Here is a 27,911-nt window from a genome sequence, read left to right as displayed (position 1 = left end):
GAGCGCCAGAAGTTCTGGGAGTTGTAGTCGAGAAGCCCTGTGGCACCTCCGGACAGCGCTTAAAGGCAAAGGCGGGAAAACTACAACTTCCAGCATGCTCTGCGGCCACTTTCTTGACTCACGTTCCTTCCTGCCGCCCCACCCAGCGACTGTTCGCTTCCGCCCATTTTCTATGCAGCTTAGCCTGACTAGAAAGGGTGGTCCAGCGGCGGAAGAGTCTGACGCTGCCCTGAAAGGGTGGGCTCGGTGTGGAAGAGGTGAGGGTGTCCTAATCCGTTTGGGCCGCGTATCTGGTTGAGTCCGGCCACGCCGCAGACATATCCTTTCCTCTTACTCTTTGAGGTGTCCCTAGACACCCCCCCCCCCCCCCCCAGGCCCGACTCCTCCAGTCGGAGCGACCGAGTACGCTAGGAGCCCGAGTACACTCGAGGTTGGGGCTGTGAGTGAGCCTCGACATTTGATTTTGAAAGAGCATTTACTCTGCCAGCGATCCGCCGGACTCTGGCGACTGCAGTAGGTCCATGGCTTCCTGGACTTTTCGCCTGTAGAGTCTTCCTAGGTTAACCCACATTCCCCGGTCTCCGTTAATAGCCTCACATGTGGAAGCCTGGCTCAGAAGATAATTGAATCTGAGTGTAACTTCTCGGTAGCTGGTTTCTGAAGTGTCCTGAGGCTGGGAGCGTGTTGGTTGTGGATTTTTTTTTTTTTTTTCTGATGCCTGTTGTCCTTCCTTTGTCCTGTACCTCGGATTTGCTTACCTGTCTTGTGGGCTCTCAGTACAGGTGACGATAGGGACAAGCCTCTGCTGTATTTGAAATCATGTTGAAGCACTTTTTCCAGTCACTCTTAAAATTGTACCTGGTTGCTGCAACTTGTAGAGCCATTAAATCTTTATCATTATCTCTTTACTTGGCAAGTAAATTTGCGTTCTGATTTGGTTAGAAGTACAAATTGGTGGCAAGTATCTCCTGCGGTTGCATGGTTAAAAACGATTCCAGAAATTCTCTGGTGGATTATCGGGTGTGTTAGACACATTCTATGCTTATCTGTAGATATTTCCAGATATTTATTTACTGCCCTGGTTTTCCCTAGAGTAAAACAGAAGGACCATGCATGTCAGAGTGGAAGTGATCCAGGAGCTAGAAAACCTAGATTATAGGAGCAATTAGCAAAGTGGTTTTGGTACCTCATTCTTTTGTGCCTCATCTTCCTCATCAGTGAAATAGAGATGGAATCTGCCAGATCTACCTTACAGAGCTGTGGTGAGGATGAGAGTGCTCTATTAAGTTGGCAATCTGTGCTAGGGACGTTTACATACTCTATGTACGTCTTCAGTGTTGGTGATAGCCACTCTCAGCGTTTTTGTGTCAGATTAATTTTTTTAATCTTTAGGATTGCTTGAAAGTATTTTCTGTCTAGCTTTTTCTAAGCTGCCATGATGCTTTACTAATAAAAATTAACACTGAGCATTAATTTTGTATCAGACACTAGGTGCTCCACATGTATGATCTAGTTTAAGCTTCACAACAATTTTATAAGGTAAGGGGTCTATTGTTATGCCCATTTTACAGATGAGGAAACTAAGATGGAAAGGTGTCAGTAAAATACCCTACACTAAAAAGAACTGATCTTTAGTATTTACTTTCTGCTAGGTGTTCCCTGAGTCCTATTTCTTCTTCACTGCAATCTTGTGAGGTAGGATACCATTTTCTCCAAGGTTTAGAAGTAAAATTATTTACCCAGTTTCCTCAGAATTGGGAGACCAAGATTTGAATTCAAAGCTGCCTACTATAAAGTCTGTGCTTGTACCGCCATGAAGGATGATTTCATTGTATCTGTCGACTTTTTTATTTGGCTTTAAATATACAAAAGGATTTTTAAGTTACATCTGGGTTCAGTAGAAATTGATTAGTGATGTCTGCCATGGGAAGGGATCAGACATTAGAAAATTCCCACCATACCTTTGCAATCCCTATATCCTCTGAAAACACAAGAGTCAGGAAGTGAGAGTACACATGATTTCCTGGCTTATAGTGGTTTGACTTACGATTTTTCAGCTTTATGATGGTGCAAAAGTGATGCACATCCAGGAGAAGCCGTGGGGTGAGTTTTGAATATGGATCTTTTCCCGGGCTGGCAATATACAGCACTGCACTGTTGTGATGCTTGGCAGTGACAGTGAGCTACGGCACCCAGTCAGCCACATCACAAGAGTGAACAACTGGTACATTTAAACTATTCTGCACCCACACAGCCATTCTGTTTTTTCACTTTCAGTACAGTAGTCAATAAATTACATGAGATATTCAACACTTTATTATAAAATAGGCCTTGCGTTAAATGATCTTGCCCAGGGGTGTCTGGGTGGCGCAGTCGGTTAAGCATCCGACTTCGGCTCAGGTCACGATCTCACGGTCCGTGAGTTCGAGCCCCGCGTCGGGCTCTGGGCTGATGGCTCAGAGCCTGGAGCCTGCTTCGTATTCTGTGTCTCCCTCTCTCTCTGCCCCTCCCCCGTTTATGCTCTGTCTCTCTCTGTCTCAAAAATAAATAAATGTTAAAAAAAATTAAAAAAAAAATGATCTTGCCCAACTGCAGGCTAATATAAGTGTTCTAAGCACATTGAAGGTAGGCTAGGCTAAGCCATGATGTTCAGTGTTTTCCACTCACAATATTTTCTTATGCTTGGTTTATCAGGATGTTAACCTCATTGTAAGTTAAGGAATATCTGTAGAGTATGTTAAGGGCCATCAGAAGCTTCAACAGGGCTGCCGTGATGAGTGTATGTCAAGCTTCTGTTGTGAAAGGTACCATTGAGAGAAAAGGAAAAGCAAATGAATTCTTTAGAATTTAACCCTGTGTAGCCTTTGGAGTTCTTTTTGTTGCTTTGGGAGTTTTGGTTACTCCGTCCTAGTGTTTTTTGTTTTTTAATATTTATTTATTTTGAGAGAGCATGTGTGAGCAGTCTGGAAGGGCAGAGAGGAGAGAGAGAATCCTAATCTGGCTCCTTGCTGTTAGTGCTGAGCCTGACATGGGATTCAATCCCAGAAACTGTGAGATCCTGACCCAGGCTGAAATCAAGAGTAGGACCCTTAAACCGACTTAGCCACCCAGGCATCCCACTGTTCCTTAGTTTAAATCAGTTTTCACTCTGTCCAGTTGGCATTGATAATTTTTTTCAGAGTGAAATCTAATTTTAGAATAGTGATGGGAGGGACTTGTGGTATTTTGACTGATTCTTTATATATATATATATTTTCTTTTCTTGGCCATGCTCTCAGTTCCCAGAATTTGGCCAATACTTATTCGTAAATTAATCATAATTTGAAGATACAGGCAGGATAATTCTACTTCATTTAATCTTTGCTTTCTTTCTTCTGACATTTAGCAAGCATGTATGAGAACAAGAGCCATTTTTATTCACTGTGGTATTCCCAGAGCCTGGAATAGTGCCTCAAAGATGGCACTCAGTATTAGATATATGTTGAATACATGAATGCAATTTTTATCTGTTTTGTTGATGCTTTTTCTTCAATTTAATTTTTTAAATATTTATTTTTGAGAGAGGGGGGAGGGTGTGAGCAGGGGAGGAGCAGAGAGAGAGGGAGACAGAGAATCCAAGCAGGCTCCTCACTGTCAGTGCAGAGCCTGATGTGGGGCTTGAATTCATGAACTGTGAGATCATGACCTGAGCCGAAATTGGATGGTTAACCAACTGAGCCACCCAGGTGCCCTGGTTTTGTTGATACTTTGATCTTGTGTATTCAGCAAAATTTGGGATGCATTCTTATAACATTTGCCTGTCTTGTGCTGTTACCTTTATACATATCTGTGCTGAATACCCCAGCTTTCTTGTAGGGTGCTTCAGAAGAGGGGCTGTGTCTTGTACTTTTTTTTTTTTAATGTTTATTTTTGAGAGAGAGACAGAGACAGAGAGAGACAGAGTGTGAGTGGGAGGGGGACAGAGAGAGAGGGAGACACAGAATCCGAAGCAGGCTCTAGGCTCTGAGCTGTCAGCTCAGAGCCCAACGCGGGGCTTGAACTTGCGTACCACGAGATCATGACCTGAGCTGAAGTTGGCCGCTTAACCTACTGAGCCACCCAGGTGCCCCTGTCTTGCATTTTTTACATATCCCTCACAGCTCCTGAGAGAGTGCCTTGAACAAAGTAGGTAGTCTAGGAATGAAGAGTACTCGTGGGTAATTAGAGGATCAAAAGTATGATTTGATCAGGTGGAGACGCAAGGATCTGATTTTATGTGGCAGATTCAATATTTGCTCTATCTAATTCTTTGAAATGTCCCCAAATTACTGGGGTGTGGGGTGGGAGGGAGAGTTTGTAGTGAAGGAAATTAAAGTTTTTGGAGCTCTGTGGGAAGTGATCCAGGAAACGACATGTATCTGTCTTACTCTTACTCCAGATGAATCGGACAAAAGGTGATGAGGAGGAGTATTGGAATAGCTCCAAGTTCAAGGCTTTCACCTTTGATGATGAAGATGATGAACTGTCACAGGTGGGTTTTCTTGAGCAATTGCTGCAGGTCACACCTCCTCCACGGTGCCACTCTAAAATTCCTTCCCCTTGTGTCCTTGGTAAGCTAGCTTTTGACTGTCTCCATTAGGCTCAGAAGTGTTTGGGGTCAGACCTTTAGAAAAATCTTCATAGAAAAGAGGTTTCAAAACAGAGCCAGAAAGATTGTAAAAATCAACTCTCCACCCTTCTTACTTTTGTTCTTAAGGTAACTTATTCCTTTCAGTTTTTTTTTTTTCCCTCAGAACCCCAAGTCTTTTATCATATGATGTAATTGTTATTTTTGAACAATGAATTGGATTGGAAGTTGTCTTTATTGCATCTATTTTACAAATGGGGAAACATTTATTTTGGAGAGATGGACAAACTCACTCAGGTTTACACAGTAAGTCATTGCCAGGAATATGATTAGCACTTTTTTTTTTTAAGAGGTTTTTTTTTTTTTTTTTTATGTTTTACTTATTTTTGAGGGGAGCGGGGGCAGACAAAGAGTCAGATAGATCTGAAGCAGGCTTCACATTGACAGCAGCGAGCCCAATGCAGAGCTCGAACCCATGAACCGTGAGATCGTGACCTGACTGAAGTCGGATGCTCAACCAACTGAGCCACCCAGGCGCCTCAAGAGTTGTTTGTTTGTTTGTTTTTTAAGTTTATTTATTTATTTTGAGAGAGAGAGGTTGAGAGAGCATACGCATGCACTCTAGGGCAAGGCAGAAAGAAGGAGAGAGAGAATCCCAAGCAAACTCCACATTGTCAGTGCAAAGCCTGATATGGGGCTGGATCCCATGAACTGTGAGATCATGACCTGTGCTGAAATCAAGAGTCAGAACTGACTGAGCTGCCCAGGTGCCCCTATTATTAGAACCTAAAAGCAGCTTTGATTCCTTTTAACTCTTGCCACTGGACTGCAGTGTTGGCTAAAGAACAATTTGTTTTCGGGGCGCCTGGTTGGCTCAGTCGGTTAAGCGTCTGACTTCAGCCCGGGTCACGATCTCGTGGTCCGTGAGTTCGAGCCCCGCATCAGGCTCTGGGCTGATGGCTCAGAGCCTGGAGCCTGTTTCCGATTCTGTGTCTCCCTCTCTCTGCCCCTCCCCCGTTCATGCTCTGTCTCTCTCTGTCTCAAAAATAAATAAACGTTGAAAAAAAAATTAAAAAAAAAAAAAAAGAACAATTTGTTTTCTTGGCAAGTATCTGGCAGGCTAGATTGCAAAGGGTGAAAGTGTTTGCCATCTTTAAGTGTCAGTTGCTCAGCCACCTTGATTGTCAAAGCGATAGGTGGGAAATACTGCTTACCTGAGTGCCCTGCCTTATGTCCCTCCGCAGTTAAAGGAATCCAAGAGAGCAGTAAATAGTCTTCGAGACTTCGTGGATGATGATGATGACGATGACCTGGAGAGAGTCAGCTGGAGTGGGGAGCCAGTGGGAAGTAAGTAGAAGAGGCTATAGGAGGGGATTGATATTCAGGGTTCTTGTCACTAATGAGGGCTCCATTTGCTTGTCTTCTCAGTGTTTTGTCAGGAAGGGGAATGAGGGTAGACTATTTTCAGATGAGCATACATTTGGAAATTTAACCTCAGAAGATACTTGAGGAAATAACAGTAGTTCCCATGTGGCTGTCTAGTCTGCTGTCTTAGGGTTAATGCTTGGCTGGGTATTTCGGACTCACTTGGGGTGCTTGTTAAAATTAAATTCCTAGGCTTCACTCCAGAGACTTTGATTCAGTAGGTCTCGGGGGTGAGGGTCTTAATTTATGATAGGTACTGTAAGTGCTTCCAATATGCAGTCATATTTGGGACTATTGGCTTAATTGCTCCTAACTGGCTGGCAGGACTGACTTCCTTAGCCACCAAGTCTCATCGTCTAGCTGTTATATAATACCACTTAACGCTTTTGCAGAGTCCATCTGATTTTTGAGAATGTTAAAATTTTTTTAATGTAGGAATATCATCACACTTTAAAAATATAGTATTTTAGGCAATCAATGAAAAGTTTCCCTCCAACACTATCGTGCATTTACTGTTCTCAGTCCCTGCTATCCCAAAACACTGCTGTGGTTTGCTTCCTGTGTGTTCAACTAAAGATTCTTTTTACATTTGGAAATGCATATAGGAATATGTATATTCTTATCCCCTCTTTTACACCAGTGGTAGCATGCTTTATACCCTGCTCTTTTCAATTGACAATACAGTTTGGAGATCTTTCCATATCAGTATGTAAAGAAGTTTCTCATTCTCTATTTATTTTTTAAAATTATTTTATTTTATTTTTCAGAGAGAGAGAAGCAGAGCACAAGCAGGGGAGGGGCAGAGAGAGAGGGAGACGAATCTGAAACAGGCTCCAGGCTGTCAGTACAGAGCCCAATGTGGAGCTCGAACTCATGAGCTGTGAGATCATGACCTGAGCTGAAGTCGGACACTTAACCGACTGAGCCACCCAGGCGCCCCACTCTCATTCTGTCTTTTAAAACAACAGCATCGATTATGTTGTATGGGTTTACCATAATTTGTTTAAACAGTCCACTTTTGATGAACTTTAGATTGTTTCCAATCTTTTGTTTATACTGCTATCAATAACCTTGTTTTCTGCCCATATATGAGTATATGAAAGATCAATTCTTGAGTGGAATCACTGGCAGAGGGTATTTGCATCTGTATGGGTTAGATATTGCCAAATTGTTCTCCACAGGGACTGTACCAGTGTGCCCCCATCAGCGATGTTTGAGTGTTCCTGTTTCCCCACAGCTTTGCCAACACAGGGTATTATTGAACTCTAGATCTTTGCCAGTTTTACAGGGGCCAATGGTATCTCAGTGCACTTTTACTTTGTGTAATTCTTTTATTAAAAGTAAGGTTGAGCATCTTTTCGTATGTTTAATAGCCACTTGAATTTCCTTTTCTGTGATCCATTTGTTAATTTCCTTTGCTCCTTTTTCTGTTGATGAGTCGATTTGAATGTATTTTTTCTCTCTACTTCAATTTTTTAAGTCCATGCCAATAACAGACCGGGGCCTCTGGTGAAAAACTTCTAGTATTTATCAGAATGCTGTATATCAAGGATTATTTTGTATGAGAATCACTGATTTAGTTCTATCTCACAGGTATCTCATGGTCCATCAAAGAGACTGCTGGTAACAGTGGGTCAAACCAGGAGGGGCGTGAACAGCTCAAGAGCCGAAACAGCTTCTCCTCCTATGCACAATTACCCAAACCTACTTCTACCTACTCCCTGAGCAGCTTTTTTAGAGGTAAAGAGATTGTTAAAGGGGTAGGGGGTCCCTCCTTTTCTCTTTCCAAAAAAAAAAAAAAAAAAAGCACTCAGTTTATAATTTTCATTTACTCTGGAAGAAAAAGATTATTGAAGGATAAAGAATTATCTTTGGAACTGGCAGTTAGGGATTAGAAGTTAGAGAAGAGAGACATTCAGAGGGATTTGGCAGGAACATGATGAACAAAACTGACATTAGTTCTGTGGCAGGTGCTGAAGAAATTTACCTAGGTCAGGATTCCTGCCTACCCCTGTGCATTGCTGTAGGGAACCCTTGTTTACTACTGGTGGGGATATAAAATGGCGTAGCCACTGCGGAAGACAGTATGGCAGTTCCTTAAAAAAGTAAGCCAGACATACAAGGACAAATATTGTATGATTCCATTTCTATAAGATACCTACAATATTTAGATTCATAAAGACAGTAAAATAGTGGTGACTGGGACTGGAGGTTAGGAGAAATGGGGAGTTATTGTTTAATGGGTACAGAATCTTAGTTTGGGATGATGAGAAAGTCCTAGAGATGGATAGTGGTGATGGTTGTTCAGTGTGAATGTACTCAGTGCCACCAAACTGTGCATTTAAGAATGGTAAAAAACGTTTATGTCATATATATTTTACCACAAGTAAAAAAATTTTTTTTCCCTGACTTTGTTTTTCATGGCACCTCAAATTTCTGAAGTTGAATGGAGGTTTGTTTTAAGCCTTGAGTTCCCACATTGCATAAAAAAGGTTCTATACATACTGCATCCTTAACCAAGTGAAATGCTTCTGACTGGAACTATTGACCTCTCCCCTTACATGTTCTTTACTTCCAGGGAGAACTAGACCTGGAAGTTTCCAGTCTCTTTCGGATGGTAAGCATTGACCCTCTGCTCTGGAGTACTATGGGAGAAGTTACTGATATGGGGTACACTCTGCAGGGTCATGGAGATAGGTGGTAATTAGATGAAATGTTTTCTGAGTCTACCACCATTATTAGAGAAATTTTCTGATTTTGAGTAAGGAGGTCAAGATCATTCTGGCTATAGGGGCAAGGGGTGACTTCTAGGGGCGCTGTTTCTGGGGAGGAGCTGAGATCTACTTTGGGCCATAAAGATGCCTTGGGACCTCACGAGTCAACAAAATGCATGTGAGAAGGAAGCAGTAGAGGACAGGAGTGACATGAAGATGGTGTCTTTCTGAATCAGCTGCCTATTTTTTCCAGCTCTGTCGGACACACCTGCCAAAAGCTATGCTCCAGAGCTGGGCAGACCTAAGGGGGAGTACAGGGTGAGTTATATCTTGCACTGGTGTGACACTTCACACAGTGCAGAGTGCTTTGACATACGTTATCTTGCTTGATCTTCCTAACTTTTTGACCAGCTAATACCTTAACTTTTATGTAGAGAAGAAAACTGGATTTCTAAATATCAGGGCTTGCCTTGAGTCTCACAGCTATTAAATGGTGGAACTGGGACTCCGTTTATTTTCTGATTCTGTCCTAGCGCACTTCCCTTACCCATTATACTGCCTTTTGAAGGCTGTATTTTGAAACTTTTGATCATCGCTGTGGTCTGGAAGCTTTGTGGAGCTCATATTCCCAAGAAGCACATAACAAAGTAAATTGATTCATAAGGAAGGAAGTATATCATAAGATCCAGAAGAGAAACATGTCTTTCTTTTCCTTCTGTCTGCATAACCGTCAGTTAGAATCCCAAAATGTGACTAATTGTATCTAGGGGGTGACATCCTGAACCAGTAGGCATAGGGTTATGGTTTTGTCAGTTGGTTCTTTCCCTTTTTGATCCATCTCTTCTTGCCTGTATTGTCCCTGTTGTAATTTCTTCAGACACTCAGAACAAGACCATTCTTGTTCTTCATTTTTTTTTCATCCATTCCCTCCCACAAAATATTTCCCCATTAGGGAATAAAGATAAGAGTTTTAAGTGAGGAGCTGGCACAATGATAATGCTGACCCCTTAACTTCTTGAGATTCGTGTGTTGCTGATATTCTAGGATTATAGCAATGACTGGAGCCCCAGTGACACAGTGCGACGCCTTCGGAAGGGCAAGGTAAGGCCACTGGAGAGAGAATTCTTGTGGGAAAAGAGCACCGTGGCTGGGAGAAAACATTTTCAAAATACATATGTTATAAAGGATTTTTTTTATCAAGAATATATAAAGAACAATGATTATCTTCAATAAGAAGATAAACAACTCAGTAAAAAACTTGGTGCAAGATGTAACCAGTTACGTCAAAAAAAGATACGTGAATAGCCAAAGAGCACTTGAAAAGTTCTTTCACATTAACAGTTATCAAGAAAATGTGAATTAAAACTGTGAAATACCACTGTATAGCCACTAGAATGGCTAAACTTAAAAGTATTGATCATACCAAGCATTGGGACGCTGTGGAGGAGCCAGAACTCTGGTACACTGAGAGCAAGAAGGGAAAATGTTAAAACTACTCTGGAAAATAGTCTGGCACCTTCTTATGAAGTTAAACATACACTTAACTTCATTGCTAGATATTTACAATCCAAGAGGAATGAAAACTTATGTTCAAAGACTTATACACAAATTTTTGTAACAGCTTTATTTATAATAGCCCCCAAAGTGGAAATAACCCAAATATCCTTCAGGAGATAAATGGATAAATGGTGATATGTCCATACAATGGCAAACTGTTTACCAGTAAGTAGGAATAAATTAGTGGTACTCACCACAATGTATTGATTCATCTCAGAAATGTGATCTTGAAGGGCACCTGGCTGGCTCAGTCAGTAGAGCATGTGTCTCTAGATCTCAGGGTCATGAGTTCAAGTCATGTGGGTGTGGAGCCTACTAAAAACAAAACAAACAAACAAACAAAAAAAGTGAAATTGAGTAAAAGAAGCCAAATGTGAAAGAGTACATATTGTATGGTTCTGTTTCTGAAATCCTAGAAAAGGGAAAACTTTGGTGATTAAAAACAGGTGAATGGTTGCGAGGGGCTAGAGATTGGGGGGGGGGAGTTGACATCAAAGCTGACAAGGGAACTTTTTGGGGTGATGGAGTTGTTCTGTATCTTGATTATGGTAGTATATGAACTTGTCAAACTCACTGAATATTACAGTTGAATAGGGTAGACTTTATTGTATGTAAATTATACCTCCTTAAAAAGAGAACAGGTGATCTCTCTACCCATTGACTTTGGCAGGACTTTATCAGGACATCAGGACTTTCTTGCACGCTAATTCTGTTCTTATTTTGCCAGGCCTGCTCACTAGAAAGATTCCGCTCCTTACAGGACAAGCTACAACTCCTAGAGGAAGCAGTAAGCATGCATGATGGAAATGTCATTACTGCAGTAAGTTGTGGGTTTTGTTTGTTGTTTGTTTAATTGTTGTTTTCAGTAGTTTCTCAGAGTCCATTCAGAATAGGACTTTAACATTTTAGGTTAAATGTCTAGAAAAGATCCTAGATTTCTCTTATTTATTTGTTTGTTTATTTTAAGAGAGAGAAAGGGAGAGCAAGAGCATGGAAGGGGCAGAGAGGGGGAGAGACACAATCCCGAGCAGGCTTTGTGCTGTGGGCACAAAGCTTGATGCGGCACTTGAACTCACAAACCATGAACTAAAACCAAGAGTCAGATGCTTAACTGAGCCACCCAAGCGCCCCCTCAATTCCTCTTAAAGTGTAGGATTCTCATGCTCTGAGGCTCGGCTGGCAGGACTTGCATTGTATGTGGAACTCTTGATTATAATCAGGAAGTAGCAGGTTGGCTTCTAAAAAGTAATCTGAGAGAGAAGACGTATGAGAGCAGTCTCTCAGAGGGGGTGTCTCTTGCCAGTGTGGGAATGGGCAGGTGGACTTCTCTTAGACATCTGCCAAGATGCCTAATGTGTCGCTGACATCATTTCTAGACATCAGGAGCTCAGGGCAGGGCTTTGCGTTTGAAAGGTTACACAGAGTAATTTATTCTTTGTTCTCCTTTCCTCTAGGTTCTGATCTTCCTGAAGAGGACACTGAGCAAAGGTGAGCATGGGTTGAGAGAAATCTTCAGTCGACAAGATAGCTGCTACATTTGAAGGGAGAATGTCATTGTGGCTTTTATCAGAATTCACCATCATCAGGTCTGTTTCTGAGACAGCTGGGATGGCCTAAGACTTCAGAGTATCCATCTCATCTCTTGAGGGCAGTTTTTCATCCTGTAGGGTGATAAGTCTATTAACTTCAAAGTGTCCCTGTTCGCTAGACAGACAGATGGCTGTGTTGATTTGAGGACTTCAGAGTCCATGCTAGGTGCCTGCTGGTTGAGTTGGTGAAGGCTGACTGAATGGCTAAGAGTTGCCCTGGACCATGGAGTGCATTGATGGTGGATTGAGCCAGAGGAATGGGTACCATAAAAAACTGTTCCTTGCTTGTGATTGGCTCTGAGATGTTTGGAATGTATGAGGAGGGAGACCAATTTCATACCTGAGTAATAGGCTTTAATTTCCCCACCTATTTCCTGCCTGCCAGAGATCCTCTTCCGAGAGCTGGAGGTGCGACAGGTTGCTTTGAGACATCTCATTCACTTCCTTAAAGAAATAGGGGATCAAAAGTTGCTTTTAGACCTCTTCAGGTAAGAACTGATCATCTTGTCTATGAAGTTTACTGAGTCTTTATTCAAAGCACACTGGAGAATACAAAGAGAAAAGACATTGTCCTTTTTTTGTTATTAGATAAGATACTGAAACGGTGATGGGATAACTAATAATGCACCTCAGCCTGTGATAAAGTGACAGTATAGCAGGTGGTTAAGAAGGAGGCCCTGGAGTCAAACATACCTACATTGAATACTGGCAACACCACTTAGTTCATAGAGTGACCTTGAGCAAGTTGCCCAGCCTTTCCAAGCATTAGTTCCAAACCTGTACAACGGAAATGATGATTTGTACCCGGCAGGTCATTATGAAGATTAAAAGAGTTAGTGTGGGAAAAGCACTTAGCTTAATACATAGTCTGTATTAATATTTTTAAGCATTTTGTTATAAAAAACTCAGAATAAAGGTATCTTTTATTGCTTGGTCCCCAATGATGCCAGTGGGAAGTACGGTGGAAGAGCAAAAGAAGAAAATAACAATCTTTAGTCAGGATACCCAAGGAAAGCCGCATGGAGGTGTTTAGGAATTGAGACTAGGTAGGATTCTAATAGGTAGAGAGGCAAGAGGTAGGCATATGTGCTGGTGGTCAGGGGCAGGAGAATATCTTCTAATGTTTTCCTTCCTTCCCTATCTCATTCTAATCAGTAGAGACTTTCCTGCCCTTAGCTTAAAATGTATATTATGTCTTGTCTTCAATGTCAGGAAAGGGGTTAGTTAGAACCTTTATTTAGGCTGATAATGTGGCTCATGGTAACTCCAATTATCTAGTGACTCCAGCACAGTGATGAGCTGCCCCAAGACTATGGTGGGAAAAGCAGATCACCTAGTCAGGGCCAAGATTACAGATGTTAGCCAGGAATTTGCAGAAGACATGTTCATTGAGGCAGGCTGTTCTCTCCCTCCTTCCCTCCCTCCCTTCCTTCCTTCCTTCCTTCCTTCCTTCCTTCCTTCCTTCCCTCCCTCCCTCCCTCCCTCCCTCCCTCCCGATCAACGAGGCTTTATTAGGCATCACCTCTAGGCCAAAGCAGTGACGTTAGTTACAGTGGTCCATTCAGAATAAGAAAGAATTAGAAGACAATGTCCTTGTTCTCCAAGGTCTTACCACCTTTGGGATAGACAAAACCCATTCTACACTACGTGAAAACAACAGAATAATATAGAAAATCTGTTTCCAAGATTGTTCTGACAGAGAAGAGGGCTTTAATCTTTCCAAAAAACCCTGTAAGATTACTGTGGGCTAAGGTTTTGTGGAGGCTCTGAGCCTATCAGACCTGTTAACATTACAAAGTTATTACTGTCCTGCAATGCCTTCTTGTCCTTGCTTCTTTCTCAGCTAGAGCGATCAGGGGAACAATCATACCTGATCCACCATGTGTTTTGAAGAGGTTGCTCATAGAAATTTTAAGAGGAGGGCTTATTTCATTTATGGAGGCAAATGAGTTTGAATAGCAGCCATCCTATTTTGTGAGGTTATACTGCCACACATCAATAGATAAAAATGCCCTGCTCCCTTCTGCTTCTTCCCAGGTTCCTAGATAGAACAGAAGAGCTTGCGGTAAGTGTGGCCTTTGTTTCAGTTGGGGACCTGTTTAACAGAAATCTAAGCCAAAACCCAGCCTCCAAGATCCCAGAAACCTAAGCCAAAACCCAGCCTCCGAGATCCCAGACTAGTTAACAGTTTCCTTCCTTTGGTATTGATTGCATCCGGAAGAGAAAGGCACTGGGAAGCCTGAAAACTAAATCCAAATGATGTTCTGTTTCTTTTTATATGCTCTTTTGATTGGGCGTGTCAATAAACACTTTTTTGAATAAATGAATAAAAAACTGGCCTGGTCAATTTGTAATTTGTTTTTTAGTTCTTAGTTGTTTTCAGTTCCTGGTTTGTAGGAGCTTTTGGGTTTTGGCTTCTAATACTAGAAGATGTTGGAGAGTTAAGGGGGATTAGAAAGCAGATATAGGTCAAGAAGGAAGATAGGTCAAGCCGGGCTGTACCCAATACACATTTTGGCTGAGGGCTGAATGGCCAAGTGTGTAAACTGATTTTTGGCAGATTTTCACCATTACAGAATAAACTCCTGAAATACCAGAATAAATCTGAAATTGTACCAAAAATTTCATTATTTTATTAAAAATGTAGAGATATACTTTTAAAAGTTTGCCATTGTAGTGCAGGGGTAAGAATTCCTCAGCATGTCCATGGCAGGATTGTCCCTTCAGTCACTACACCACACGTTTGTGGTATTATCAGTGCTCACATTCAGCTGGCACGCTTAATAATCTTGCTAACCTTCTTCTAACCTTCTTCACACCGCAGAATAAAATTGAGGAAAATGTTTTCTCAGTCACATTTTGTAAAAGGAACTTTTACTTAATATTCAAGGCATGGAACAATCACAAAAATCCTTTATCTTAATCTACTGAAAGTGATTGGCAGTCTGTAGTAATCATTTTGAAAAGCTTTTTGTTTACATTTTTAATCTCTACAGATTTGTTGTGGTTTTTTTTTTTTTAATGTTCATTTTTTTTTTTTTTTTTTTGAGAGAGAGAGAGAGAGAGAGAGAGAGAGAGAGTGAGCAGGGGAGGGGCAGAGAGAGGGAGACACAGAATCTGAAGCAGGCTCCAGGCTCTGAGTGTCAGCACAGAGCCCAACACGGGGCTCGAACTCATGAGCCATGAAATCATGAGGTGAGCCGAAGTCGTATGCTTAACCGACTGCGCCATTGAAGCGCCCCTAATCTCCATAGATTGGAAGCTGTAGGGAATTTTCTTCATACAGCATTCTTATAAAGTTTGTTGTTTTGAAGTTTGATTAGTGAAAATAGATGTGTTTGGGTAACGCATTTTCTTCTAAAACTTTATTTTCTTCCTATTCTCTATTATATTTGAATTGAAGATTCAGATTTACATGCATGCGGTTGTATATAAATTTGGAGTTTTCCAACCTTACGAACTTGAGAATTGACAAAGCTGATGATAGTCTCCTTTCAGTTTCTCCTCACAGAGTGGGAAGTTTACCTAAGTAGGACTTTCCTGAAAGACTTAAGGCCAAATGGAATTGAACAATAAAAATAAACCATAGCTCTCAAAGATTGCTTTCTTTAATACTAGGAATGATTGTATACCAAACATTTTATGAAGATTAGATTATGATATAATTTCTATTCTATTTTATGTTATCATTTACATTTTTTTTTTAATTTTTTTTTCAACGTTTATTTTTGGAACAGAGAGAGACAGAGCATGAACGGGGGAGGGCAGAGAGAGAGGGAGACACAGAATCGGAAACAGGCTCCAGGCTCTGAGCCATCAGCCCAGAGCCCGACGCGGGGCTCGAACTCCCGGACCGCGAGATCGTGACCTGGCTGAAGTTGGACGCTTAACCAGCTGCGCCACCCAGGCGCCCCCATTTACATTTTAATATACTTGTTCCTAAAAGGATATACTGTCCTTCTTAAAGCCAGTTCATTCTCTTAATATTCATATTAACTGTCAATCTGTTTATTTATTTATGAAAGATTGTATTTTTAAGTAATCTTTACACCCAATGTAGGGCTTGAACTCACAACCCCAAGATCAAGAGTTGCATGCGCTACCAACTGAGCCAGACAGGTGCCCCTAATCTATTTTTTTTTTTTATTTTTGGAAAGTTTTTAATAATTGTGCATAAAATCTCAACTTTTATAACCATCATAAATTATTGCATCAATTAGCTCTTGTAATAATAAATAGGGACTAATTTTTTAATTATTTTTAATTTTTAATGTTTACTTTAGAGAGAGCACAAATGTGCTCATGTGCAAGTGGGGGAGGGACAGAGACAGAGGGAGACAGAGGATCCAAAGTGGGCTCTGTGCTGACAGCAGAGAGCCCCAGAGCCTGACGCTGGGCTTAAACTCAGGAAATGTGAGATCATGACCTGAGCTGAAGTTGGACACTTAACCGACTGAGCCACCCAGGCGTCCCAAATAGGGATTTAATCTTCAGTTCCTTTTTCAGAATTCCAAAATAGAAAGCACATAAGGAGATTGTCTTTCAGAGTTACATGTATAACTTACGGTATTTGAATGTGAGTCTTCACGTGTCAACAGTGAATCAGATGACTTGCCTTACTTGTGTTACTGATGTCAATTATTAGGTATTTACAGGATAATGCTACCATTGATTGCATATAAGGTTAAGGATGCCAAAAATAATGTTGAAGTAAGCATTTAGCTCTTTGGCCTTTTGAAAGACTAAGGCTGAAGCAAAAGCTGGTTTTAGTTAAATAGGCTAAAGCCAAACTTTGGAGTAAAGCTGGGTGCTCAGCTACTCAGTGCTTCATTATAGGCCAGCGCTGTCCAAATAGAGCTTCCTACGATGATGGCAGCATTCTGTATCTGTGCTACTGGATATGGTAGCCACTAGTCCACATGTAGCTTTTGTACACTTAAAAAAATGACTACTGTAACTAAGGATCTGAATTGTTTAATTTAACTTAAATCATTTAAATGTAAATGTAAACCAGATATGGGTAGTGGTTACTGTATTAGATATTGCAGTTATAAATAAACCAAAGAGTGATTTTGAAGATTTTTTTTTTTTGAAGTTATCTGTATAACCCTGAGATCAAGAGTCGCATACACTGGGGTGCCTGGGTGGCTCAGTCAGTTAAGTGTCCGACTTCAGCTCAGGTCACGGTCTCGTGGTTCGTGGGTTCAGGCCCCACGTTGGGTTCTGTGCTAATAGCTCAGAGCCTGGAGCCTGCTTGGGATTCTGTGTCTCCCCCTCTCTCTGTTCCTCCCCCGCTCATACACTCACTCTCTCTCTCTCAAAAATAAATGAACATTAAAAAAAAAAAAAAAAAAGTCACATGCACTACTTACTGAGCCAGCCAGGTGCCCCTGAAGAGCAATTTTGAATCACTGTTTATCCTCTCCACACCCACACACCCATCCACACCCAGAGGAATCTCTGATAATGAAGAATTTAGTTTTTAAGGATGGAAGGTCTAGTTACATAGCTAACTCAGCCTTCTAAGGAGACAAAATAACTCAAAGCCTGCCTTTTTTTTTTTTTTAATTGTAGTTGTCTCATTATCGAGAGCACTTGAACATTCAGGACCCCGAGAAACGAAAAGAATTTCTTAAGACCTGCATTGGGTAAGTATGGGGGAGAAATGTTTTTAAGCATAAATCTTCTTAGAGAAGCGAAGAGACTAAGGAGTGGATAGGTAGTTGAAGGGAAAGCCTAATAGTGGGTCATATAAGCATCATTAAAGATGGTCTCATTCAGTGAAGTGATTCCAAAATTAATTCCCCAGTAGAGTTTTCACTGATGGGTAGTAAATTGAGAAAAATAAAGGCAATAAAAAGAGGATTTTTTCTATCGCTAAATTTATTTTATTTGAAGACTGCCTTTTATTCTGGAATTTTTTTTTTCCTTCCTCTCCTTCCTTTTTTTGGTGACAAAATGCATTGGAATTTTTTTAAATGACCTCATATATTAAAATAAAAAGTCGGCAACACTTTACCTTCCATATTATTTTCAGTGTTACTGGTCCTTGAGACCCCAAAGCACAAGAACCACTGATTCAGCCTAGGTATTTATCCAGGATGTAAGTTCCTGTAAAAACCAGCCCCACATATTATTCTTCCAGTGATGAGCACTCACTGCTCTTGGAAGTAGGTTATTTTATTGTTGAATAACCTTCATTATCGTAAAAGCTTTGTTATCTTGGGCTGAAACTTGCTTCCCTCTATCTTTCAAGACAGGTATAGAGTCTTCCCGGTAGGCCTTACTCCATGTTCAGTATTCATGGTTGCTTTAGTCCCTAATGGGACGTGAGTGCCCGGTTTCACATTTAGAAATTTGTCTTTGTCTGTGCAATCCTTAATTTGAACATTATCAAATACTGAGCTATGTCATAGTGGCCTCTGGTGAACCAAGAGAAAAGTTGGAATAGTGAAGGAACTGAAACCTATTGCTGTCTCTCTTTATCTCTTGCAAAAATTGGCTGTGGCTCATGCTTCTCTGGGATAGTGTAATTGAGTTTCAGAATTCTTCCAGGAGTGAGTGGAGTATGGGACTAAGACAGCACTTTCTAAAGGAGAGATCTGTGAACCGGAAGCTTAAAATCTGGCTTCTATTCCTGGCCTTACCTCTTGACTTACCATGTATGACTTAGGCAAGACGCTGTTTGTCTCTTAACATTTTCACATGTAAGATGAAAGGTGGGGACCCTTGATCAAGTTTGTGTAGATCTGTGAGATCTTTATCAATCTATAAACGTACCACCATGCCTTGTAATTTAATTGTACCTTATTTCTCTGCAGTAAGAAACCACAGCACTTCACTGGGTTGTGGGTGATAGGCAGTTGGCTAAGCTCACTCACTCAGTATCTCATTTGTCACCAGCTCCCACAGTGAGAGGATTCTAACTAATTCCTCAGACAAACTACTGATGACTACATACATCTTGTGGACTTTGAGGATCCTTCCTTCCTTTTTTTTTTTTTTTAAAGATTTTATTTTTCTTCAAGTAATCTCTCCACCCAACATGGAGCTTGAACTCATAACCCTGAGATTAATAAGAGTCTCACGCTCTACCAACTGAGCCAGCCAGGTGCTGATCAGGATCCCTCCTGAAGTGGCAAAACCTTAAATACAAAATCCTAGTCAAAGGTCTATTCTGTTTTCTGCTTTCTCTCTCTGCCTTTCAGGGATGGTCTAAAGGTGCATCGGGATCAGATTTGTGAAGCGCTGTGAGCCTCTTGTGCTTAGAGTGGTGTTTTGGTTTAGTTGGGTTTGTTTCTTGTTTTAGTAGAAAAAGAGGCGCTAACCTTCTGGCTCTCTACCAGTTTGCCATTTTCAGCAGAAGATTCTGCACATATTCAAGACCATTACACCCTCCTGGAACGTCAGATCATTATTGAGGTTAGACTCCTTATCTCTACATTTTCTGCTTCAATGCCAGTGCTCAGTGTCATTCAGCATCTAGGAGACTTCTGTGCTCTGTCATATATGTCATTTCCTGTTACACTCTGCGAGAGCCTTTCATTTCCTCTTTATGTGATCGCCCTTTTCCCTCCATTGTTCTCAGGCATCCTTTTCCTTCTCACTTGCTCTTAACCTGGAAGTATTTTCTCTTCCTCCTAGAACTCCCATTTCATCCTTACTTCTCCAGTCTTCCTCCATTCAACATGGCTCTGTCATCATTTTATGGTTTTTAAACTCCCTTGGGATATCCTGGGAAGTTTCTTTTTCTCATCTTTGCCTCTTTCCTAGGATAGGAAACACAACTGCTGTAGTATTTAATGTTTTTTCCTACCTCTACTCTGTGGACATTGTTTTTTTTCACTTGTTTCACTCCACCACAGGCAAATGATCGGCATCTAGAATCAGCAGGACAGACTGAGATCTTCCGGAAGCACCCCCGCAAAGCTTCTATCCTCAACATGCCGTTAGTGACCACGCTTTTCTACTCCTGCTTCTACCATTACACGGAGGCTGAGGTATAGGCAAAATGTGAAAGACCCCATACACTCGCACTGCACAAGAGGAATATACTTTGAAGCCAGTTATTTCCTTGTGCTCTTAACAATGGGTGTGTATAGTTTTTGGAAGTCCACCTGGAAGCTTTCCTGGCCCTCAGAAAGGATAAGGAACAATGGATAAGGAACTTCATGTTATTTGACTTTCTATGCTCAGAAGGGGTGGGCCAAGTGGGAAAAAGAGGTTTGTAAGGGCTTGTGTGGCTTCCGGTGAGCTGGCATGCTAGCATAGCACATTCTGTCTCACCAGTGCTGGTCCCACAGCAGTCTCTGTTCAAAGGTCCATAATTTCAAATGGATTTGCATGGTACAGAGAAGAGCAGCAGGGTGTTAAGTATTTGTGAGTACTCTAAAAAATTTTGTTTTTTGAAGAGATTTGAGTTTAATGGTAGTAGGTGGGAATGATCATAATGGTCACAAGATTAACATTAAAACTGGGAAATATATGTATTAATCCAGTTTCATTCAGCCAAGTTGTGATATCCTATTAGACCTGGTGGAGTTTTTCTCTTAAATTATTTTCTGTGTTTAAATGGCTACAGAGTGAAATGTAGTAAAAAGAAAATGTTAGATTAGGTGGTATTTGAGAAAGTCAATAACACTAAAATTCCTTCTCTACTTTCATCCTAGGGGACGTTCAGCAGTCCAGTCAACCTGAAGAAGACATTTAAGGTAGATATAAATTGGTCACTGTTGGGTAAGATAGTATCAGGATAACTACGTGGAGTGGATATTGCTTTGTAACCCTGCACAAGAAGTCTCTTAATATTCACAGTTAAAGGTGGAAAGGACTGAGTTTGTGGGAAGTGAAGAAAGACTGCAACCGAATGGCTTACGGTGGCGCTGGGGCTTGGGAGTGAGGAGGTTCTTGATGACTTGAGAGATTTGTGCATTTTAAGGGGCAGAATCAATCCCAGGGGATATTTTTGCCTGTCTTTTCTAGAATTCTCCCTGATGCATTTCTACTTACCCTTAATTCCTCTGGTCTCTGTTTTTTAGATCCCAGATAAACAGTATGTGCTGACGGCCCTGGCTGCTCGTGCCAAGCTTCGGGCCTGGCATGATGTAGATGCCCTCTTTACCACAAAGGTGGGTGCCCTGGAATTGTGTGGTGCTGCTGGGGCCTCAGAGTTACCGTCTTGTGACCTCATGCCTCATGGGAATCTCGAGTTCTAGTTACTGGTTTACATTTTTCCTCCAACCTTTTATTTGTCAAACTGAAGGAAAAATTGAAAGAATAGTATGATAAACACAAATAGTCTTTACTTATTTCACTAGTTTATTAACATTTTGCCATATCTACTTTCTCTTTTTTTGCCGAACCATTTAAAAGTGAATTGCAGACATAGTGACACTCTTCCCTTGAATACTTAAGCATTTATTTCATTTATAACCACAATATTATCAACTTAAGGGTATTTAATGTTAATATATTTTTAAAATTTATTTATTTTGAGAGAGGGGGAGGCAAAATGCAAGTGGGGGAGGGTCATAGAAAGAGAGGGAGAGAGAGAATTCCAAGCAGGCTCTGACAGGGGGCTTGATCACATGAACTGTGAGATCATGACCTGAGCTGAAATCAAGAGTTGTATGCTTAACTGACTGAGCCACCCAGGCCCTTAACATTAATATAATATCATATGTATAGTCTATATTCAAATTGGCTCTTTAAAACTTTATGTTTTTGTGTTTGCTGTCAGGATCCAATCAAGGATCTTACATTACTTTGGTTGTCTCTATTTGTTTATATTTTAAATATCCTTTTTTCTACTATAGGTTTGAGAATTTTCTCTTTCTTCCCTTTATTAGGTGGTTCTTACTTGTTTTTTTGTTTTTAAGATTTTATTTTTAAGTAATCTTCACACCCAGGCTGGGGCTCAGACTCACAACCCCTGAGATCAAGAGTAGCATGCTTCACCAACTGAGCCAGCCAGCCTCCCCGCTGTATATATGCGTACACACACACACACACACACACACACACACACACACACACATATATATTATATGAGAGCATATAAACCTCCCATCCATCCACACTCCCTACCGTGTTGTTCTAGTCTGACCATGAAATGAATGGTTACAAAGTGTGTTGAGTCTTTCTTGTCTAGCTACTGCTGCCTCATCTTCCCTTTTCAGAACTGGCTGGGCTACACCAAGAAGAGAGCGCCCATTGGCTTCCATCGGGTTGTAGAAATTTTGCACAAGAATAGTGCCCCTGTCCAGGTAATGGCCTTCTAAAGAGAGTTGGGTACAGGATCCTCTAGGAGACCTAACTTTTAGCCTCTTACTGGTCAATGATGGGAGACTTGATCTGCTCTGGTCTTATCTTAAAGACAATATAGTAGCTGCAGTGGATTTTGATATAGAAAAGGTCAGGTAGGGAAGTTGTCCTCTGCCCTTTAGAAGGAATCCCAGACTGCCCCTCTCTGAGGAGCATCTACTGTGTTTAGCCCGTGTGGAGCACTGACATATTACTCAAATGATACAAAAGGAGAGCTCAGTGACAAAGGACATCAAGTAGCACTGAGCACAGCACCGGATCAGATCTAGAACACACCTGTTGCTGGCATGGATGTCTAATTATAGGGTAAGGCAGAGTGTGCTCTTCCTGTCTCTCCTGGGCCAGCATGGAAGTACCGCATAGAGTCTACCTCACTCCCTATTGCAGAACTAGTCTTATGGTTGATGGTGGGAATTGTAGACATCAGATATGGAACTCATGCCTTCCTCAGGATTTTTTTTGTGTAGCTTTTACAACTCTTTGTTTTATGAGTCTGGGAATCATTAATCAGAAGTACCTCTTCCTATAGATATTACAAGAGTATGTTAATCTGGTGGAAGATGCGGACACAAAGTTGAACTTAGCCACCAAATTCAAGTGCCATGATGTCGTCATTGATGTGAGTCCCTAAGAAAGGAGAAGTCTGAGTTAGACCCTCAGTGGAGAGTGGGGGATTATGATCTTCTCTGTCTAGATCCTATGGTACTTCTTTCAATTTTGGCTTTAACAGACAAGATGATCTGGCAAGAGTTAGTTTGGAGACCTGTTCTCCTGTATTATTTTCCCAGCCCTTTGATCTCTCTTTTTTTATAAATTTGTTGCATTCAGAGAATTCATAGAACTGAATCCAGCCACATGAGCTCTTCAGTAAGAAATTCTGTAGGTGCCTGACCCCACTGTCCTCCCACTGTAGCCTCTCAGTCTCTCCTTGAACCTTGGCCCAGTGTTGGGAGTGGCAGGAAGAAAAAGGCCCTTGTAGAGAAGGCTCATTGGAAATTTTATTGCTGTGTGTTGGTACAGACTTGCCGGGACCTGAAGGATCGTCAGCAGTTGCTAGCATACAGGAGCAAAGTGGATAAAGGATCTGCAGAGGAGGAGAAGATTGATGCCATTCTGAATAGCTCGGTAAGCAACTACAGTTTACCCCCTGCAAGCAGTCTCAGGAGATGATCCCCAAAGTAGCATCAAGTATATATTCCCAAGGCCAAGATGGGGTCACAGTTAGCTGAGCATCATAGATATAAGAGTCTGTGAGCCTAAGGGTCTGAAGCGCTGCTTTGAAAGGCAGAAATTACTCCTGAGATGTGGGATGATCCAGGGGTAATCTGGGGACCTTGGGCAGAGATTTCACATAGTATCTTGATAATCGTTAAACATATCAGGTAGGAGGTACACGCCCAGGGACCATGGGAATGACTGCTGCAGACGCAGAATATCCAGATGGTAGTTTTCTGGGGCCAGGTATGATCTACTGGTTGGAAGTAAGTGGCTAAAACAGCTTTTAGCTATTTGGGCAACACAACTGACTCATCTCTCATAGCATGAAATTACTGAGCTTTTTGTTAACATAGAGCTTAGCTCCCTGTTAGATATTTGGGAGCCTACCATGGAGTCATCTAAAGCTAGTGAATCTTGGTCCTGAGGAGGGCAGAGCCAAAATAAATGCCCTAAATCAGGCTTGTAAGATACAGAATGGGTATTTAATTCATCTCTGAATAAGCAAACTCCCCTACATATTAGAAAAACATTTTTCAACTTCCCCCTCCATTCTCCTTATTCTTACTTTACCTAGCTGTGAGCCTTGTTTTATTGTATTCCCCTGCCTGTCTGTAGGGGTCAGTGGAAACTGATCATTGTTTGTTCTTTTCCACAGCAAATTCGATGGAAGAATTAAGTGGCATTAGCTACCCTGAAACCTGCCTCATTTCTTCCTTTCCTGCCTATAGTAGAGAGTGCTCTTTGTTGGGAGAATTACAGTATCACATCGCTTTGGACCCATCATCAACAGGCAATGTCTGCTACTCTTAGGACAGAAACCAGCGTCTGGGCACAGACAGCTTCAGACTGATCTTCTGTCCAAGAATCATCATCTAAGGGCCAAGATCTAAAGCTCTGACTCATGAGAAAGATTCTCTCCACCTGGTGCTCAAGTGAAGGTGGGAATAATTTCTAGATTGGGCCCATATTGGGCAAGATCTCTCTTGGTCTGGGAAAATGACTGCTCTAGAAAAGAAGTCTCCTAGACTAAGAGGTCAGGGATCATAGGATGGCCACTCCATCCCTCTCAGCTAATTATGACCCTGGACTTGGTGCTGGACATTGGCAGTTCTGCTCTGAATGAAGTCAGAATAGAACCAAAATGGCTCTCTCTCAAGGGACCTCAGGAAGGGGTGCCAGTATAGCCAGGAGCTGTTGGAGGTGCCCTCACACCAGACTGCACAGAGTCCTCCGCATAATGACAGAGAGTGCCCAGACGTCGTGTTTCTTCAGCCAGTGTCCTTCTGCTGCCCCAGTCTAGCCTCTGTTCGAGACTTGTGGTTCCTCTTTCACCTGCACACCAAGATGGCCTTGTGTGGGAGATAAGGACATCCCTGTTGTCTACTTCTGTTTCCTCTACTTCTCCCACCCCAGACCCGTAACTTTATATGGAGCTAAGATTCAGCAGTGCTGGAGAGCTCTTCCTTTATGCACAAATCTCATTATTTCACTAGGAGCTTTCAGAAGGTCCACCAGGGCTAAACTCAGCAGCATTTCAGACGGTTAGGATATTAATTAAGATGGAGGTTTTAGTTTCACGCTTGGTTTTCAGGAGGGTATTCTGGAGTGCTAGCCTCTTGCTCTGTACCAATAGAAGCCTCTCTTCTCTATAACTGAATTGGGTTTCCCCGACATGCCTAGACTCCTAATAAAGCTATTTCGTCCTTGGTGCCTTCTCTTTTCCCTCCCAATTGTTTTGTGCAGAACAATGAAATAATTGCCTTGTCTCTTGGGACCACTACAAACCTGCCTCAGTGACCGCATTCAGTAGTCTGTCAACACACGTCAGGTCATGGAGTAACGGTGCTTATGGCAAAGTACAGCCGTGTGGTTAACAGAGCACTGTACCTGGAAACAAAAGACCTGGCCTCTTGTCCCAGCTCTGCTGCTGACAAGCTGTGTGATGTTGGGTGAATCCCTTTCTCTCTGGACTCACTCTCTTAACCTGTCATAGGGGGGCATGTTTCTCTTGGAACTTGTAGAAGTCTATGCTCCTGTGACTGTGCGGAGCAGGTGAAGGGGTAGAAAGAAGAGATGTTGTATAGAGGCACAGAGCATGCTTAAATGCATGTGGTTCTCAACTGGGAGAATTTGGGCCCCAGGAGACTGTCCAAATCTGGAGAAGCTTTGTTGCTACAACTGGTGAATGCTACTGGCATCAAGTGGGTAGAAGCAAGGGATGCTGCTAAATATCCTACCATGTAGGACAGCCCCCGCCAACAAAGAATTATCCTGCCCAGAATGTCAGTAATGCAAATGCTGACACACCCTGCTTTCGGGGGATTAGACTCTATCTCTTGCTCCTCCACTTTGAGATCCCCTTTGCAATTCCAGGTAACCTCATAGTTCCTTCCCTAACCATCTGTCTTGCTGTTCAAGAAACAGGATTTGCTAAATTGTGCTCAAGTTATTTGCCGATAACAAACCACATTAACCTTATTAACTAGTATATCAGGGTTCATTTAGAGAAGCAGAATGTCTAGGAGTATATAGTCTGTCTATATGTGGGATTCATTACAGGGATCTGACTTTACTCAAGTATGGCCATTGGTTAAACAGGCTCTAGAAGGTTGTCTTCGTATCTGGTGGTAGAGGTGGACGTCCATAGGGCAGGCATTGGGGAAGGGTAGATGAATAAAATGTGAGGGAAAGCAAGGACAACATGAAGGCCATGAGGCTGGACAGGAACCCGTGTCAGCTGTCACCGCCTCCAATGTTGAGGATGTGGGTGTCCTGCAGGCAAAACTAGCTGGTGGTCTTTGTCACGAAACTGAACACAAACCTGGCCCAGGAGTGTGAGAAGCTGTAAGAGAGAGGATCCAGGGGAAAGTGTAGTGATCATGGGTCCAGCTGCTGCTCCGCATCAACACGGTCGCCAGCAAAGTACCTGCCCAGGCCTTGTAAGCAAGCAACACAAGCTGGTTGCTGCTTCAGCCTTCCAGATCCTGTGCAAAAGTCTTGTGGCACACCCTAACTGGAAACATTGAGGGAAGGGAATTCTGGGAAATGTAGTTCAGCTTCGCCAACTTGACATGTTACCAAGCCACAACCACTGGATCCACATTTTTGAGGATGTATTAGTGAAGGATGGGCCTAGGATCCACGCCTGTACAGGTTAACCAGTGCTGAGTGGGGAGGTTTTGAACTTGTCTTTCCTTTGGAACAATAAATATCACTTGCAATGTTAGGATGACCTACTCGCTGTTTTGATCAAAGGAAGTATTTCTCAGACTTGACGAGAATTTCCATACTCTTCACTTCAAGTGCTGAGATTGTGAGTGACATAGCCCTTCTATGCAAAGGATTAGAGAAGCCAGCCACGAGAGGTCACATATTGTATGGCTCTAGTCAACATGAAATAGCGAAAAAAGGTAAATCCACAGAGGCAAAAAGATTTGCGGTGCCAGGGGCTGAGGAGGGTGGCGAGCAAGTGGGGGGTAACTGCTTAATGGGTACAGGGTTTCCTTTCACTGGGAGGATAAAAATATTTTAGAACTAGAGGTTCCAGAGCATGTACAACACTGCAAATGTACTGAATTGTTCACTTACAAATGGCTGTGTTATGTGAGTTTTACCTCAATTTCTTTTAATTTAAAAAGTAGATTTGAGGGGTGCCTGGCTGGCTCAGTCCATGCAGCATGAGACTTTTGATCATGGGTTCAAGTCCCACATTGGGTATAGAGATTACTTTTTAAAAAGTGGATTAGAGAATTGAATAGTTTTGATTTCTGGTCTCAATTTTGCCATTGCTATAAAATAGAGTTCTGAATATCACTGATTGTTTTCCCACCGTTACTGAAGTATAATTGACAAATAAAAATTGTATATGTTCAAGGTATACAGCATGATGATTTGCTATATATATTGTGAAATGATTACCAGAGTCCAATTAATTAACACATCTGTCATCTCATATAGTTCCATTTTGTGTGTGTGGTGAGAACATTTAAGATCTATTCTTAGCAAATTTCAAGTATATAATCTAGTATAATTAACTATAGTCACTATGGGGTACATTATATCCCAAGAATTTACTTGTCTTATTCTTCAGTAGCTTGAATACAAAAAGAAGAGGTATGAAAAATAACACCTTGAGTAGTGCTGGGATCTGTATGATATTCCAGTCTGGGAAAAATCTAGATGTCCAGAACCTTCTGTTAGGAAAGGGAGGATCCCATACTGCCCTGGTGTAGTGCTCCTAGGAGTAGCAAAAAGAATTCCTGTCCTCATGAGGCAAGTCTAGAAAACCTCTGGGTGGGGCTGGCCCCTTTAAGGCTCAGAGACTGAAGTAATCTGGTAGCTAAGGAGTCATAATGACAACTTTCTTGGGTAATTCTCCCTAGAAATGTAGTTCTTACTCTCCACGACCAGAAGTACCTAGGAGTAAAGCCACCTTCTCCTCATTTTGGTTGGTGAGAGATATATGTAAATGGGCTTACA

At 41.8% G+C, this 27,911-nt stretch overlaps 2 protein-coding genes across 5 annotated transcripts in view; both read left to right on the top strand.

Moving 5' to 3' along the window:
• Positions 1–98: 98 nt before the first annotated feature.
• On the top strand, positions 99–25,140 carry VIPAS39 (VPS33B interacting protein, apical-basolateral polarity regulator, spe-39 homolog). Of its 2 annotated transcripts, XM_003987868.4 has the most exons (20): positions 100–257; positions 4,418–4,510; positions 5,851–5,953; positions 7,625–7,771; positions 8,610–8,648; positions 8,999–9,063; positions 9,790–9,846; positions 11,030–11,122; positions 11,757–11,790; positions 12,277–12,379; positions 13,929–13,956; positions 17,466–17,539; positions 19,238–19,313; positions 19,757–19,891; positions 20,561–20,602; positions 20,930–21,019; positions 22,070–22,156; positions 22,744–22,833; positions 23,235–23,339; positions 24,088–25,140. In XM_003987868.4, the coding sequence occupies exons 2-20, from the start codon at positions 4,418–4,420 to the stop codon at positions 24,106–24,108; spliced, it is 1,482 nt and encodes a 493-aa protein (XP_003987917.1). In that variant the 5' UTR covers positions 100–257; the 3' UTR covers positions 24,109–25,140. The 2 variants fall into 2 exon arrangements, with proteins under 2 accessions (XP_019688934.1, XP_003987917.1); XM_019833375.2 differs by lacking the exon at positions 22,744–22,833 and having other exon boundaries at positions 99–257.
• The window catches only part of NOXRED1 (NADP dependent oxidoreductase domain containing 1), a 20,891-nt gene continuing 17,212 nt past the window's right edge, over positions 24,233–27,911 (top strand). Inside the window, exon 1 of one of the 3 annotated variants that reach the window (XM_019833377.2) lies at positions 24,233–24,370. In XM_019833377.2, the coding sequence (XP_019688936.1) occupies positions 24,334–24,370 (37 nt within the window). In that variant the 5' untranslated portion in view covers positions 24,233–24,333. Of the gene's footprint in view, positions 24,371–25,279; positions 27,884–27,911 lie in introns of those variants that run through there. The other 2 variants (XM_006933030.3, XM_003987867.5) reach the window with 2 other exon arrangements.

This window comes from Felis catus, chromosome B3 (assembly GCF_018350175.1).
Source record: "Felis catus isolate Fca126 chromosome B3, F.catus_Fca126_mat1.0, whole genome shotgun sequence".
NCBI classification, from domain to species: Eukaryota; Metazoa; Chordata; class Mammalia; order Carnivora; family Felidae; genus Felis; species Felis catus.
This window is presented reverse-complemented; position numbering and strand designations above follow the sequence as displayed.

Coding starts and splice junctions, on each gene's coding strand:
- VIPAS39 (XM_003987868.4), top strand. CDS start 4,418: ATGAATCGGACAAAAGGTGATGAGGAGGAGTATTGGAATAGCTCCAAG. Junction 11,791..12,276: donor GAAGAGGACACTGAGCAAAG/GTGAGCATGGGT, acceptor CCTGCCTGCCAG/AGATCCTCTTCCGAGAGCTG. Junction 23,340..24,087: donor ATGCCATTCTGAATAGCTCG/GTAAGCAACTAC, acceptor TCTTTTCCACAG/CAAATTCGATGGAAGAATTA.